At 38.1% G+C, this 17,096-nt stretch overlaps 1 protein-coding gene across 3 annotated transcripts in view; it reads right to left on the reverse strand.

Annotated features, from left to right (window-relative positions):
• Positions 1-219: 219 nt before the first annotated feature.
• Cfap206 (cilia and flagella associated protein 206) overlaps positions 220-17,096 on the reverse strand; it is a 40,070-nt gene continuing 23,193 nt past the window's right edge. For all 3 annotated transcript variants that reach the window (XM_059254095.1, XM_059254096.1, XM_059254097.1), the window contains exons 12-13: positions 3,612-3,755; positions 220-658 (exon numbers count right to left, since the gene is read on the reverse strand). In XM_059254095.1, the coding sequence (XP_059110078.1) occupies positions 428-658; positions 3,612-3,755 (375 nt within the window). In that variant the 3' untranslated portion in view covers positions 220-427. The remainder of the gene's footprint in view (positions 659-3,611; positions 3,756-17,096) is intronic.

Below are 17,096 nucleotides of genomic sequence, written 5' to 3' on the forward strand. Positions count from 1 at the left end.
TAAGGCTCATTATATAGAAATCTGTGTCAACATTGAGTAGCTAATGAGCAGAAAGTATGGTGTTTTAGAATAAATGGTAATGTTGAACATTTTGTAGGATTTTAGAAGTAGCCTCTATTCCAGAGATAATCATCTTATAGCTAATCTAACTGGCATTACAATTTCAATCTAAATGCTGTTAAACTTTTTCTAAAAGATACAACAAATAAATGGACAGAGTTTTATTTGTCATTTTTAATAGAATGAGAAATGTGCTACAGAAATTGCTTTTAGATCTTTCTAGCTGTCAGGCGAGAGATGGGGCTCTAGCACACGTTCACACAACCAATGGATGTGTCACCACCACAAAATTAACTATGTACACACATGGTACTTTGAACTCTTTTCCATACTTAACATTCAGGAGCAGCTTCCTCTAAAATTCCATCTAGGTCTCATCCACTGCTCTGGTTAAGTTCACCTTCACCCCATAGGTTGTTTTGGTTTGTCCCCCACGCAGACCAGCTATGAAAATCTGGGGCCTGGGCACCCCACTGTTGCCATCTCTCTTGGACTGGGTGCCAACATCTTTCAGAGGGTACACCTGTGAAGAGTTTTCTCTCCTCATGTGACTAAGGTCAGTTTGGACGGAGCGAGTCATTTTCTGGCGTAAATTAGCCTATGTAGGAAGAGAAAATTGGGATTAATGAAATATTAATATTAATGTATTAATCTAAAAAATAAATAATGTAAAAAATTATCAGGCATTTGGTTAATATTTGCCTATTATTTTCCCATTCTACAAATGAACATTACATTTTCTATGGTAGTGATGATGATGATGGTGAGTATGATGAGTATAAGGATGTATATGATATGATTGCAGGCGTGTGCATGCCATGGTGTGCATGTGGGAGTCAGCGGGAAGCTCTTGGTGTTAATGCTCTCCTTCTGTGGAAGGTTCTGGGGACTGAACTTAGCAGCTTGCATGGCAACTGTCTGAATTATCTTGATGGACCAAATATCTCATTTTTTTCTGTAAAACATTGGAATGCTAAAAAAATCAAGAGAATAAGAAATTAAGAATTCTTATGAAGTAGGAAAACATGTAAAATGCTGAAAATGAGCCTAAAGAAAAGTGTCCAAGATTGAGTTACAATGACCTCAGTTATGACTTTAAATGACCTTATAATTGCCTTAATATTAAACTTTAAGATTCATAGAACTTTGACTTTTTTTTAAATCATACTTGTTTTGGCTTGTCAGTGAATTTTTAAAATGAGCTTCACCATATGCTGTTAATATAAAAATCTGTTTTCAGGTTATACAATTTTAATTGTGTTTACTCTCTTAATGGATAACTAGTAAACATGAGTTTAAATAGGTTGCACAGGCTATTTATAAATGACCAGCGTATAGTCTACATTAATAAGACTTTATCTTTTCATTATTTCTGGTAGCATAATTTTACTATTCCAAGAGACTTGTTACACAAGCAAACATTTTTGTGCTGGGGTTAGAACTCAGGGCCTCCCACATGCTAGACAAGTGCTCTGCCACTGACTTGTACCCCTATCCCAGGTCAAACAAGTTCTTTTTCTTTTTCTTTTTCTTTTTCTTTTTCTTTTTCTTTTTTTAATGTGTAGCCCAGGCTGGCCTTGAACTTGTGATCTTCCTGCCTCCATCTCCTTCAGCAAATCCTACCTGTGTGCACCACCACAACCAGCACAAGTTCTTACATTGTCCACTACAAGACATTCTGAAAGATGCATTAACTTGTCAACAGTAAGCATCAATGCAGTGAGGCCCTAAGAGTCTTCGTACCCTTTGCATCATTGCTGTCCCACCAAAACTGGTGCTTTTCTTCTATCTGATCTTATTTGAATCCCCATCTTCTTTCTGCTCAACCCACCTTGGGCATTAAAAGATCTTCAAATGCTCAATAAATTCTAAATGGATTATTCCCTCTCTGAGTAACAGCCAAGTGTTGGCTGATGAGAAGTTCCCCATATGTATCTTTGCCGCTGCGTCAGCCAGGTCAGTTAGCTACTGGTCAGTTTCATGACTCCACCTCCCATTTCAAGTGGGCACACTGGGTTGCAGCTGTTTGTGCTACAGAGTCCAACTTTTATGTGTTTATGTAGGTTTGGGGCACCCAATCTCACATCCTCAGGCTTGTGTAACAAGAGTCTTTCCCCACTGGGCAGCCACCTCCACAGCTCCCCTTGCCTGCCTTTTAAGAGTGCCATGCAAGCTTTCTGTTCTTCCGGAGTAATTGTTGTTTACTTCACACATGATTTCAGTAGAATGGTGGATAAAATGCACTAAGGCTACTGGCATAAATGATTTTTTTTTTATCAGATATATGCTATAAATCCTCCGTCCTTCATTTTTGTTGGGTATTCTGTGATTGCTATGAAAAAAGTAATTAGTAAATAACTTATCCCTCCTACCTTGTTATTCAGCAAAGGCCCCTGGTATAGCAAATGATACTAATACATTAAATATCTGTGTCTTAAATGATAAGAAACAGAAAAAAAAAAAAGAGGCAAGTGGGGAATTCTACCGAGCAGGACATGGATGAGAGCTTCAAAGACAGACTTCAAGGGTCGGCACCTGTTATGATTAAAGTCACCCAGAATCCACAGGATGGGAAAGCACAGTGTCTAACAGAATGGGGGAGGCACAGGGTACATAATTGTAATCCCAACACTCAGGAGGCTGAGGTGAGGGCAGGAGCATGTTGAATTCCAGGCTAGCCTGGGCTACCAATCCTAAAGCGGGCAGGGATGCTACAATAGCTATGATTTGACTGAAAAGGTTAAAAAAAAAAGTGAGAGGAATAGAGTGTGTTGTTACTGTTGTTTTTCGTTTTCTGGTACAGTAGTTTAACTTGGGGCTGCTAGGCAAGTGCTCTACTACTAAGCTATATGTGCAGCCTTTTAATATACAACACACAACACCACACCACACACACACACACACACACACACACACACACACACACACACACACACGAAATCTTTGGCATAGGTTCATGCTGCCCATGAACTCCTCCTTCAACCTAGCCTAGGCAGGTCTCAGACTTCCGAGTAGCTGGAAGAACATGCTTATACCACCAGAGCTGGAGAGAAGGTGCTCCTGTATATTGAAGATGTACTCTGTTTTTATTTATGTGTATGCATCTGCATACATGTGTTTGAAGGCTCACAAAGGCCGGAAGAGAGCGTCAGCTCCCCTGGAGCTGGCGTCTTCAGCTACCCACATGGGTGCCTGGAAATGAACCTAGGTCCTCTGAAAGAATGTCAAGTGCTCCTAACCACTTAGTCATGTTTCCAGCCCAGAAAATGGTTTTCAGTCTACGAAGTAAATAGTAACCATCATTGTTTAGTAGCAGGTTGGTGTTACTAGAAAGTGGGTTCATGCTTCCATATTTCTGTACAGGTTTAAATTAGAAGACAACCTTACAATATATGAAGCTGGTGAGTTATTAATTATGCTAATTACTTTTATGTCAGCAGAGAACTGTGTGGAACTTATTACTTTTATATAAACAATTAACTTACCAACTGTATGGATAACAACATCAAAATTCCCCACCTTTGAACAATTTAGAAAATACTGTTACAAACCAGTTTTATGGCTTGTCTTCTTAACTCCCATTCATTCCACTCATATGATCTCACAGTAGTTGGTGGCAATATGTGCGTATCTGTCTGTGTGCTGTTTTCACACTTTGTAATTGGTTTTATATAATGCTTGTCAACATCTCTCATCTAAAGAAATGGAAATTTGTAATTAGTACTTATAAAAAATAAACATTACATATAGATAACTGAAGTTATTTAGCTAAAACTGCCAAAAGATTAGCAAAATATTTTTGGAACATGGAATATACTTGTAAATGTCAGCAAAGAAAAGCTTGTAATCAGCAAGCCAAATGCAATTGTGTTCCTGTATGTCTGGCTTTATTCAGACTTTGTGGGCTTAATGTGGGAAGATATTTTAGAAGGGAAAAGCATCGCTCATTAGCAAATATTCAAATGTCTTTTCCTACTCTTCACAACTGGTAGTGTAAGTGGAAATAGAAATTATAACTCATAATTAAATATTAGGTATAAATCCCATCTATTTAACCCTCCTTAGGATGTGTTTTGAACTTGAACTATGCATCCATAACAGACTGCTTTGTTTTTTTATCTTTGCTTGAATATACTGGTTTTCTCCAAGGACATCCAATATTAAGTATTAGCAATTACAGACTAAAGAACAATTGATTATGCTGTGTTTGGTGTTGTTAGAGATAGTTAGAGGGGAATTCAAATCATAGTAAAGAGGAGGGGAAAGACAGTAACTTCTCATAACTAAGGTGATCAATACCACTGAATACAGATTATAATTTCTTACGGTGTGGGGAGAGGGGTAGGAAAAAGCATAATGAAAAGATAATTAACACTATTGTGCAATAGAAGTAAATGGTAATTAAATAAGACAGTAAGGAAGACAGAGGGAGAAACCCCACTTCCATGAGTAACTGAAGGTCACTGAAGAATGGCCGTGGAGTAAATAAGCACAAAGGAAAAAGCCAAACCCAGGTGCACAGAGAAAAATTATGTCTCAATAGAAAACTATGCATTGTCGCCAGAGCACACACCTCTCTGGTGACCCGAGTCTAACCTCTACTGTCTTTGGCCATCTTAAAGCTCTCTGTTTACCCAAGTCTAACCTCTACTGTCTTTGGCCATCTTACACCTCTCTGTTTACCCAAGTCTAACCTCTACTGTCTTTGGCCATCTTACACCTCTCTGTTTACCCAAGTCTAACCTCTCACTGTCTTTGGCCATCTTACACCTCTCTGTTTACCCAAGTCTAACCTCTACTGTCTTTGGCCATCTTACACCTCTCTGTTTACCCAAGTCTAACCTCTACTGTCTTTGGCCATCTTACACCTCTCTGGTTAACTGAGTCTAACCTCTCACTGTCTTTGGCCATCTTACACCTCTCTGGTTAACTGAGTCTAACCTCTCACTGTCTTTGGCCATCTTACACCTCTCTGGTTAACTGAGTCTAACCTCTCACTGTCTTTGGCCATCTCATATCTCTGAGCTGCAACTAACAGAGTAAGGACAAATAGTTTTTGTCTTTACACATGTAAAGTCTGTCTATCTGCTCTTTCCCTCTGTGGGAAAACAAATGCATGTATCTTTATTTGCATATTTATTTGAATATTTTGAATGCATAAATGTGTCTGTTAAGATTCTTCCTCTTTTTGGTGAGGAGGGGTTTGACACAAGGTCACATCCTGCCACCCAGGTTGGCTTCAAGCTTGCACTCCTCCAGCTTTGGCCTCCTGAGTTCCGGATCCCAAAAGTGTGCCACCTGGTGGTAAGTCTACGACTCCCTCGCTGACTGATGAACTGATTATACTCTTTAACACATACTCATTTTTATATCTTCATGAGAATCATGATTGTACCCATTTAAAAGATTATCTTTTAACAAAAGAAGATCTGGGTAGGTAGCACAAGTCTGGAACCAGGATATTAACGCATTGTTTTCTGGCATTGAGAAGTTATGGTTGGGAATTAGTAGTAAAAAGATAAAACAAATAACAATAAAAACACCTGTGTATATCTTGAATGCCAGGCCAAGATTAAACAATAAGATCTCAAAATTCAGGGTAAATTGGTGAACGACATATTTTCTAATTTATATGAAAGTTTTTATTAAAATTTTTCTCTCACAGGTTTTTGAACAATTGGTTCCTGCTATATTTTTTCTAAATTAGAATTTTGTATAATGTATCTCATTTATGTTAAACTTAAGATAACAGTCTTTATAATAGTCACAAAAAAAGAACTGATATCCAGGGAATCTACAACTCAAAATTTTGAGATCCACTGACTTGAGAAAATTAATTTGATGATAACTTCAAAAACAAACATATCAATTTAGGGCCACAAATAGCTTTAAGGCTTTTTATGGTAATTATCATAACTGCAAAATTAAATATATAAAACATTATAAATTATACATACATAAATACATATGTATTTACACACTTTTTAAAAGATTTGTTTATATTTTTAGTTGTGTATGTGTAATACATCTCATTGAGTATTGCATGAGTGCAGTACCCAAAGAGGCCAGAAGAGGATGTTGGATATCTTGAAACTGGAGCTACATGCCATACTGAGTTGATGGATGTAGGTGCTGAGACTCAAACTCAAGCCCTCTGCAAGAGCAAGAAGTAAGTGCTCCTAACTGCTGAGCGATCTCTCCAGCTCCTTTACACAGCCTTTTTAATCTGAAAGACTCATATACACATTTGTAAGGAGGAAAAGTACATTTTCAGATGTCACATGAAAGCTCAAGTGAAAGCAGACACAAATAATAAACAGGAATTAAAAATGAAAATTGTCCTACAAGAGCAAGCTAACAAACAACTTTAAGCTAAATAAAGCTACTAGGGGGCATTAGAAAATACTTAGAGCTATGAGGAGAATGGCTGTGTTTAAAAGCATGTGGCCTATAACTGAATCAGTGTGGTTGATACATTCCTAAAGCACAAAAATTAATGAGTCAGGCTGTTATCAAAGGAATCCGGGAAACAAGTAGAACGAAATAAAGGAAGGACATGAGGGGAAGTGAGAGAGATTGCAGCATGAGATGGGAAACAGAAACAATGTGGAACAGGAAATGACCGAGAAAACGGTCTAATGAAAGCAAAAATAAATAACTCTAATAATACAGGACCTGGCAAGACGAATCAAAACAGACAGAGAGAGGCTAAAGGAAGGAATATGTGGAATTACATAGCAGCATAATGGATGGGTAGGCAAGAGGATTGTGGGTTCCGGGAAGCATGGGCTACATGAGACCCTGTCACAAAGAGTACAAACTAACACAAAGGGTGACAGAAAAGGCTGGACATGGTGGCACACATCTTTAATCTCAGCATTTGGGGGACAGAGACATTACACATCTCGGTGAGTTCAAGGCCAGCCTGTTTTAAATAGCAATTTCCAGGACAGCCAAGGCTACCGAGTGAGACCATGGCTCAAAACCAAAAGCATCCAAAATGAACTGGGGGCAATAGATCATATAGAGATTAAACCAGTTATGGAAGATGATTGTAGCAGGAATCTTAGAAAGTCTTATTAATAAAATCAAACCTGAGGCCAGTTATTGGGGTGAATGCTGGGAGATCAGAGAAGCAGAACAAGCCATAGCCACCTCACCTTGCCAATTTCTCAGTTGATCCTGTTTCCTCAGACTGGATGCCTCTGAGTCCTCATCCAGAATGAATCTCAGCTGAACTGTGCTGCTCAAAGCCTAAAAGCTTAACCAGTCAAATGCTGGTGTTCACGCCTTATATACCTTTCTGCTATCTGCCATCACTCCCTGCCATCAATCCTCACTTTCTGGGATCAAAGGCGTGAGTCACCATGCCTGGCTGTTTCCAATATGGCCTTGAACTCACAGAGATCCAGAGGGATTTCTGCCTCTGGAATGCTAAGATTAAAGGCGTGTGCTACCACTGCCTATCCTCTATGTCTAAGATTGTGGCTGTCCTGTTCTCTGACCCCGGATAAGTTTATTAGCATGCACAATATTTTGGGGAACACAATACCACCACAGATGATCATGAAACCTTCATGAAAATAATTTAAATAAATACCTAGAAAATAACTCATTAAATCTGTTACAAAAATAAGTAGAATACTGTACCTGAAAAATCTTAATATTAATTATAGGAATATATATTAAATATTAAATATAATAAAACTCAGCGAAGTTAGCTCAGTCTTAAGTAAAATTGTTTAATCTCTTAAGTAAATTAACATATAATAATTGAGATACAGGAAGATTATGGAGTAAAAGCTGAATCATCTCTTAACAGATGTAAAAACAATTTTATATCATCTAGCAAGTGATAAAACATGGGGACTTTTAACCCAACAAAATCCACAGGGAGTTGGGGGGGATATCCTATAACAACCCACATCATGAAATGAAAAGGTTCTCCAGGAAGACAATGGCACCTGCTTTAACCACTTCTATTCAGTACTGTACTAAGGCTACTCGTCAATGTAGCAAGAAGAAAAAACAATGACGTGTAAGATAAATACAGGCTCACATAACACGGCCCATACCATGACTACCACCTGCTCTATTCCCTAGCTGGGCAATGATTGAGGTGCATCATTTGCCTTTGTTTTCTTTGTTTCCAGCCCAACTTTTACCTCCACTAAAAAAGCTGGGACATTTTTATTAATTCTCAGTTTTAAAATTAAGTGAAGGAGATTTGCTGAGCTGATGTCAGGCCAGGACAATGTATGTGCCAGGCTCCCTTAAAAACAAGAGGATGTTTGCAGAGTTTGGGCAGAATACTGTCTTCACGTTCCAACAGGTATTTACTTGACCACATGTCATGTTCTTCACATTTACCTTCTGGGGAAAGGTCCAATTAGTGACATCTAAACAGCTGCTCTTTGTCCAGTAGAATAAAAGGCATTAGCATATTGATATCTTACGCATTATATATTTTGTAATCAAAGCTGTAACAGTATGATATGGCTAAGAATAAAGACTCTGGATCACGACTTCCAGCAGTCTGACTGCCTCCTCGTCACTTGCTCCATAGCTCCAGCTTCACCAGATCTCAGAATGGACCCCAACTGTTCCTGCTCCACCCTCCTGAAACTGCCTCCACATTGGAACATGGAATTTGGGGTAGCCTAAATCTGTATTCCTAGACCATGGTTATTCATATTTGGCTTTAAGATAAACTATATCCTATTCCCTTTGAGGTAAGAGTTCTGGTTTGTGTCAACATCTATGGTGCCAGAATTTAGTATCCCCAGAACAGTCCACTTTTCACTGAAGGGGTCACTTGGGTGGTTGCCAGGGACTGGCAATATGGACCTGTGTCCAAACCCTCTTGCATTATGTCCTCAGGTGGATTTCGGGGAGTTCTTTCTCGGTCCTCTTAGATCTTCCTTGTGTGTTTTTTTTTTTTTTTTTTTGAGGGCTCATTGGTTTATTCTAAACTGGATGCTTAAGGATCCTGTTTGGTAGATAAATACTGTTTCTTTTCTAATTTTCTTTCAAAGTGTTTGGTTTAAGGTATCTATTTTGTTTGGCTGACATGGTTTTTGTTGTTGTTGTTTATTTGCTTTTAGACTTCTAAAGGTATTTTGGTTTGTTAAGCTTGCTAGCAGTTGCCCCCTTCCATATCTAGTCTAAGGGAAGAAAGTTTGGGGGAGGAACCCCAAATAGATATTTGGTATTCCATTGGTTTTATATTTGATCAGTATATAACTCAACTTTCAAGTGTAAAAAAAAATGAGAAAATTTAACTATAGATAAGTTGACTTTATGTTTCCCTTTATGGGGAATATTTATTATCTTTAAATTAGTTTGTTTTGTTCACTTAACTAAAAGTCAAAGGCAGTAAAAAATTTTTAGAAAATCACAAATAGGCAGCCTGCTTGAATTATAATTAATAATAAATTATAAGAGTCTTAATTTACAAAAATTAATAAGAGCTTCAGAAAACTATGTGTTAAGAAGAGGTATTAATTTTTTAATTTAAAAGTTTGAGATTAAATCTGAACTAGAGACAAATTCTGAGAACAACCCCCTTTCTTTGATCTTGTCTATTCCTCCTTTATCTCCTAACAGCAAATCTATGTCAACGGAAAAATTGTCATGGCCTATTTTAAGATAACAAGCAGAGAGAAAAGGTATTCCCTGCTACATTAAAAATTCTCTTTTGTAAAGGGTGCTTTCCCTTGGGAAGTCTACATTCACACTTTGATACTTATTTTCCTCCTTAACTAGCGCTCCTTAAACCCCAACGCTTAAGCCTGTATTACAGTGTCTTTAGTATACCAACTAGTCCAAAATTTCTTTTTAGCATCTGTACTGGCTCTTGTCAACTTGACATAAGCTAGAGCCATCTAGGAAGAGGGAACCTCAATGGAACAAATGCCACCATCAGATTGGCCTGTAGGAAAGTCAATGGGACATTTTCTTGTAATGATTGGTGTGGGTGGTGCCACCCCCAGGCAGACAATCATAAGTTGTATAAGAAAGCAAGCTAAGCAAGTCCTGGGTAACAAGTCAGTAAGCAGCATTTCTCCATGGACTCTACCTGAGTTCCTGCCCCAGCTTTTCTGATGATGGGAGTGGGCCAAAGAAACACTTTCCCTCCCAAATAGTTTTTGGTCCGTGTTTTATCACAACAGTAGAAAGTAAATTAAAATTGTGTCAAAGCCACGAATCCTGATTTGTCCTGAGTTGAGGAACTCCACAGGTACGATGACTATGTGGAGCTGGTCTCTGCTCCCTCACCCCTTACAGTTCTGGAGAATCATGCTGAGACCCATCATGAAACACTGTTAACCAGTTTCCCCATCTGTCCGTCGGCTTGTGCACAATGCTAAGAACAGCTTGCATGTTACCTTGGGTTCTTTTGTTTCTGTTTTTATGGCCAGAGACTTAAGTGTTTGATCATTCTAGATTCATCTATACCCCAGTCCTGGGTGAGATCAAGCAGGATACAGCTTTTTTTGAGGGAGACATTATTATAAAGGGGCTGATACCCCAGACATTCTAAGCCATTCTCTTGGCTCCAAGAGACTACCCCCAGAACACAATGATGAAACTACTTATCCAAAGCAGGACATTCTGGATCCAAGGTAGCACATGAAGAATAATTTCCTCTATACTTTCTTTTAACCTGAAGTCTTAAACATGCTCTGTGCTTCTCTGCTTTCTTTCTGTAAAGCTAATAGCTTAGTCACGGGAGCTCGGCCAGCTTCCACCCTGTGACATTCTGAGGCTGACTTACATAAATGATCATAATAGATAATTTTAAACTCTATATGTCCTCACTTTATAAGAGGTTAAAAAAACAGCTGTTGTGTATCGCTGTCTTTAAACTCTACACTAGACAGAAGCATTTCCAATCCATGGGCCTCTAGGGATACCTAGAGGGAAAAACAGCCACCTAAGTATACATAATGACAGAATCCTGGGTAAAGGGCTGTACAGGACAGGCATGTGTTCCTAATCCAAGGTGAGAGACACACTAGCGCTGCCATATCTAGAAAGGGAACTAAATTCTAGATTGATGCTGGGCCAGTAGGATGATGCCTGGCCCAAGGAACTATAATTCTTCCCTTTTTCTTTTAGTACATAAGCATTAGAAATATAATTTAGCCTCGCTATAAATTAAAAGAGTAAAAGCTTTGACCTAAAATAACATTTAAAAAGACTTTTCTTCAGCTGGACATACATGGTAGTGCATACCGTTAATCCCAGAATTCAGTAGGCAGAGACTTTGAATTTGAGGCCATCCTGGTTTACATAATGAGACCCTGTCTCAAAAAGAAGGAGGGGGAGGAGGAGGAAGAGATATTGTCTTTCTTCTTTATTTATTGTTGTTTGTGACAAAAGTCTTGCTTTGTAGACCAGGCTAGCCTCAGAATTGTAGAGATCCATCTGCTTCTGCCTCCTAAGTGCTGGAATTTGTTCCTAGCAAAAAAGGCTTTTTCATCAGCAAAGACACACTCACTATGCTATTTAAGTTTTAACAGGAACCACTTCACCTTTGGATCATCAATGCCGCTACAGTTTCTTACAATTTAAAGGGCATATAAACTTTCTACCTTTTGACTAGGTACACCTAGAGTTCATGTATTATGTCATATGAGTCTAGATAATGTGTTCATGCATTGTGCTCCAAAAGATATGTACTATGATCACTTCAGTTATTTTATTTTTTCATTCACTTTTATTATGTGCTAAAACTATTTTTATTACTGGCATGCCCTATTAAAATGCACATTTTATAAGTATATTTGGGTGATATATTAAACAGCCTGACAAATACACAATTAATGCCTTATCAACTGAGAAATGTCCCCCAAGGCTCCCACTGGTGCGCTGTTTGGGGACGTAGGTTGGAACCTTTATGAGGTGTAGCCTCACTGGAAGAAGCATACCATTAGGACAGGCTGTGGGAGTTTATAGGCCCACCACAGGTCCAGTGCATGCTCTCTCCTTCCTGTATGTCAACAAAATGCCACCAGCCAGAGTCCTGCTCCTCCTGTTGCTGCCATGCTCTCCTGACTCTGACTCCCTGGAAGCCGAAGCCTAATCAGCTTTCTTTCGAAGTTGCTTTTGGTTATGTTTTTTTTTTTTTTTTAAATCACAGTAACAGAAAAGTAAAAGTTCACGTGGGCACACTGAACACCAAAAAACAAATTAAAGCTGTGTCTTGGGGTCTGTTTCTTCCATAAAACCTTAAAATATTATTTGTTTATTAGCTGCATTCATTGGATAAGACAAAGGTTTCATTAAGCTATAAAATGTAGCATCATACATATTCTTGATATTTTGATTAGGATTTCCTTCCAAAACAGGTTCTAAATAAAATACATATTATTTAAATTTTTATTTCATTTTTGTAATAGTCACGGGTAACATAAAAAATATTATTTCATTTCCAGAAATATTGTTTTTGTCTGTCTGTCTGTGTCAGTGGATGTCACATGTGAAAGTGCCTATGGAGGCAGAAGAGGGCATCTGGTCCCCTGGAGCTGGAGCGGCAGACTCTTGTGAGCCACCATGATGGTTCTGGGAGTCCAACCAGGGCCCTCCAGCAGGACCTCTTGTGAACCACCATGATGGTGCTGGGAGTCCAACCAGGGCCCTCCAGCAGGGCCTCTTGTGAGCCACCATGATGGTGCTGGGAGTCCAACCAGGGCCCTCCAGCAGGGCCTCCTGCGCTCCTAACCGCTGAGCCCCGTCTCTGGCCCCATTCATCATGTTTTGTCATGACTGCTTACTGGAAATCCTACCTTACTTAAATCTAGCTTTCATGTTTAAAGGATTCAAATGTTTTCAATTCTTGTAAAAGCATTTCTTATTACTCAGTATAATTGGATAAAAGAAATCTAGTTTTTAAACTGATAAAAATTTATTTTAAATCTTTCAAAAAAAATCCCCACCATTTGGGGGACACCTATATTTTCAGTTCAAGTGCTTATAGGTAAGAAGCTATAAACCTCTTCCTATCAAGAAGAATAATCATTTATTAATGAGGTCCAACCAATTTGACTGCAAAGTTTATACTGATGTTATAAATGTTAAGATACAACAGATTAAACACTGTAAAAGGCCCTATAGTACGCCCAGGTGTTGAACAAACACAGTAGCTTTAACTGCATTTACTCCGTTAAAATGTTCAAAGATTCGGATTAATTCTTCTTCTCCAAAACTATATTAAAAAATCAATCTCTAGTGACAACATTAATGATGTTTTATACCTTACATGCTGATGTTTCTTGATTAAATGAGTATTTAAGGTATCCTATAGTTCAATCAGCCAGAACTTTTTAAATTAAATATTTGTATTTTGCTAATAATAAGGAAATGAATAATAAAGTGACTCCTGTTTCTTAAAAAAAATTAGCTACTACTTTATTCATATTTATTTATTTTTGGTGTTTCTTTAAAAGTTTACTTTATTTTTAATTATGTGTATATTTATACACATATGTACAGGTGCTCACAGTGGCCAGAGAGAGGGTTGGAGCTGGAATCACTGGTGGGTTTAAGCTGACTGCTATGTGCTGGGAACCAAACTTGGGTCCTCTGTGCTCTTAACTGGTTAGCCATTTCTCCAGTCCCCATTTTCTTATTTAACCATTAAAATACAAGTAAGATTTGGTTATGATTTCAAGGCCTATAATATTCTGATTTCTAACAAATCTGATCTCTGTCATTGTTAGGAATATTTGCTGCATGAAAAAAAGACAATCTTGTTCAAAAAAATTAAAGGAGTACTATATTGCTATCGAATTTCTATTGTGGTTTTATGGTTCCCTTTCCCATTAAATACAGTGTAATAACAATATAATAAAACAGATCAACTTAGTATCCACAGATAAGAGTTAAAGTAATTTAGATAGAAAGACAATTTTTCCTAAGAATTACAGCTAGCAACTCCACATGACATTACAAGATCTAGCTGGCAAAAGTATAAACTAAAATTAGAAGATAAGATTTGTTTAAATACTGCAAATATAAATAAAACCATTCATAGAGTACAAGTAACTTTAAATACAGTCATAAACATATAGTCAATCTAGTTCTTTAATGCATAGAATATTATTTAAAATGTCTGTTTTCTCGATCCATTACCTTTACTGCATTAGGCCAGACACTATTATTGATTATTTTAATGTCAGGTATATTACTCTTAATATTTTGTCAAATACGGATTGGGGGGAAAGACAGATTGGAATAATAATGACTAGTTGATTTTAATGACACGATACAGTAGTTTTTCCCTTAATGGCTTTGCCATCTTTCTCCTCAAAACTGTTCTTCTCATACTATTCAGCCTCCACACCAGATCCTAGGCATGGGCTCCTAGGGACATGGGACACTAATGTACAGTAAGTTATATGTGCCTCCCACATGCACAAAATATAATGTTTGGTCAACAGGAGGAACTGACCGGAAGTTTCTGGACCTTCTGGTGAGGCTGATTAACTGCTCACACTTGAATGTGTGTGAAGAGTCAGAAATGTTACAACTCCAGCAAAATGGAGATATCTCTGCTACAGGCCTCAGACTGTCTGAGGACACTCTTAGCCTTTAGGTATCTGTGCATTCCACAGGTGTCACCTAAGTAATGGTCACAAAAATGTTAGCTCACAAATAGAGGAGGGCAATAAATGGGTATGAAGAAGGCTAAAGATGACCCAAGATAATTTGGGTCTGGACTTGACTTTCTTTGTTCTGTTACTGTAACACCTTCACGAAATTGCTTCTGCATTGGAACACGGAATTTATGATAACATGAATCTGTATTCCTGGGACACGGTCATTCATATAAACCATCTCACCCTTCGGGTTGAGATTTGTATCAACACACACGCATTCCTTCTCAGGCCTTTACTGTGGCTATGATGTGACCGGCTGCTTTAAATTCCTGAAGCCTTGACTTCTCTATAATGACAGGCTGTAATCATGGTACTGTGAGCTGAAATATCTCCTCTAGGTTGATTTTGAAACGGTTCTTTTTACAGGAACAGAAACAAAACAAAGAGTGTGGTAGGCACTTTCTACAGATGCCAGAGGCCATGCTCTCCGTGACGCATCCTTTGTAGTTACGGAAATCCCTAGATGTATAATAATGTTCCCATTTTGACTTGTATGTGGTACCAAAGAGCTAGCTATCTATCATTCATGAATAGTTTCTTGTGTTTTAGTATTCTCTGCCACCCCGATGGGAAACTGGGATACGTGTACAAAATCTTCTATATAAGACTTTACAACATATGTGAAACGGAGTCAGTTTGTTTTATGCACAATATGTTTCTCCAGGCGTTGCCCAAATTTTCCTACAAGTTTTTTTGTTTTCATTAGATGCTAGTCTCAGCCTAACTATGTAGGACATCACAATGCTGCCAAAGTTGTACATCCAGTTATCCATTTGGGGAATGTGTTCTTACTGATGTTACTGAAACCAATTTCTATTGATACTTTTCACAATAGCAATAAGATATGCCCCCAAGCATTGAATCCTCTTTTTTAAAATGGCTGACCACTCATTTTGTGTATGGCTATTTTAAACTTCTTTCTCCCTGCATTTACCTCTAGTCCTCTAATTGATTCATTTCTTCACCATCATGTTCCCCGCCTACTAGCATTCTCCGTGAAATAAAGTAGTAATTTCCTTTGTAGAAAGCATAAATATTAGAGAAGTAACTATTACTGTTGGAAGATGTTATAATTGCCCACAGCTAAATTCAAATAATGATTTGAAGGGAGTTTAATAAGGTTTCTGAATATGGAGCTAGTACATAAAATTAAGCTCATTTCCATATGTAAGAAAACAAATCAATATTCAATTCTAAAATATACACAGCATCTAAAAGTAACAACCAAAAAAAAGTCCATGCAAATAAATTTAAGAAAATATTTACAAACCACTTTTAGGAAAAGTTATAAGGCTATGTTAAAATTCATCTAACATAGAAAATTACAGTCATAAAACTGTCCTCTTATGTATACACACAAGGCAATTTCAACCAGAATTCCTTTAAGGCTTGTAACAGAATTTGATAATGTTAATTTTACATAATATTAAAGAACCAAGTATAGTGAAGATGTTTTAGAAAAAAGTGACAGAACATACCCCAACTTAAGACAACATAAAGTTACCACCCGTATAGGAATTGTTTTAAAATTAAGTGACTAAGCAGATAGAGAGCCCCTACATTAGCCTACCCTATGTAAAGAAATAGTACATCAGGGCTGGAGAGATGGCTCAGTCCTGCAGAGCACTTGCTGCTCCTGCAGAAGGCCTAGGTTCCTTTTCCAGCACCCACATGGTGGCTCACAACCTCCTGGGACTCCTGCTCTGGAGGACCTGATGCTTTTTCCTGGCCCTCACGAGCAGGAGGTACCCACAGAGAGACATGCATGCACATAATTACAATATTTCTAAATTTAAAAACCCTTAAGATCCACTCCTAGTAACCCACTTCCTCCAGTGAGGTTCACCACCTCAAGTTTCGAGAACCTTCCTAAATAGTGCTACTGTAGTGTTCAGATACATGAGCTGACAGAGGTCATGTCACATTCAAACCATAAATCCAACAGAGAGAGAACTGGACAAAAGCTAGTTATTTCCGAGAAATACACTGTTTACTAGTACATACATCAACACGGAAGGGTAGAAAAAGCAGAGGGGTAAATATCAACCAATTCTTAAATGCTGGAGAAGAATAAAGACCGAGATTAGAGAGGCATATGCAGGCAGCTATGACATTTGTTAATGGTTGTTTTCCTATTGTAGGTGCTGAGGGTCAGGTGTTTTACTCTGCACTTTCATATGGAAATCCCTTGTCTATCCCCTTCAGCATGTGTTTTCCAACAGGAAGTTAGGTGCAGGGCTGAAGAGGTGTCTTAGCTGTCATGTTCCCGGCTCCCATGGCAGGTGTCTCATGACCACATAGAATTCCAACTCCAGGGGATCTGGTGACTCTGGCCTCTATGGGCATCTGCATATATGCATGTGTGTGCATATG

The sequence above is a fragment of the Peromyscus eremicus genome, chromosome 2 (assembly GCF_949786415.1).
Source record: "Peromyscus eremicus chromosome 2, PerEre_H2_v1, whole genome shotgun sequence".
Classification (NCBI taxonomy): Eukaryota; Metazoa; Chordata; class Mammalia; order Rodentia; family Cricetidae; genus Peromyscus; species Peromyscus eremicus.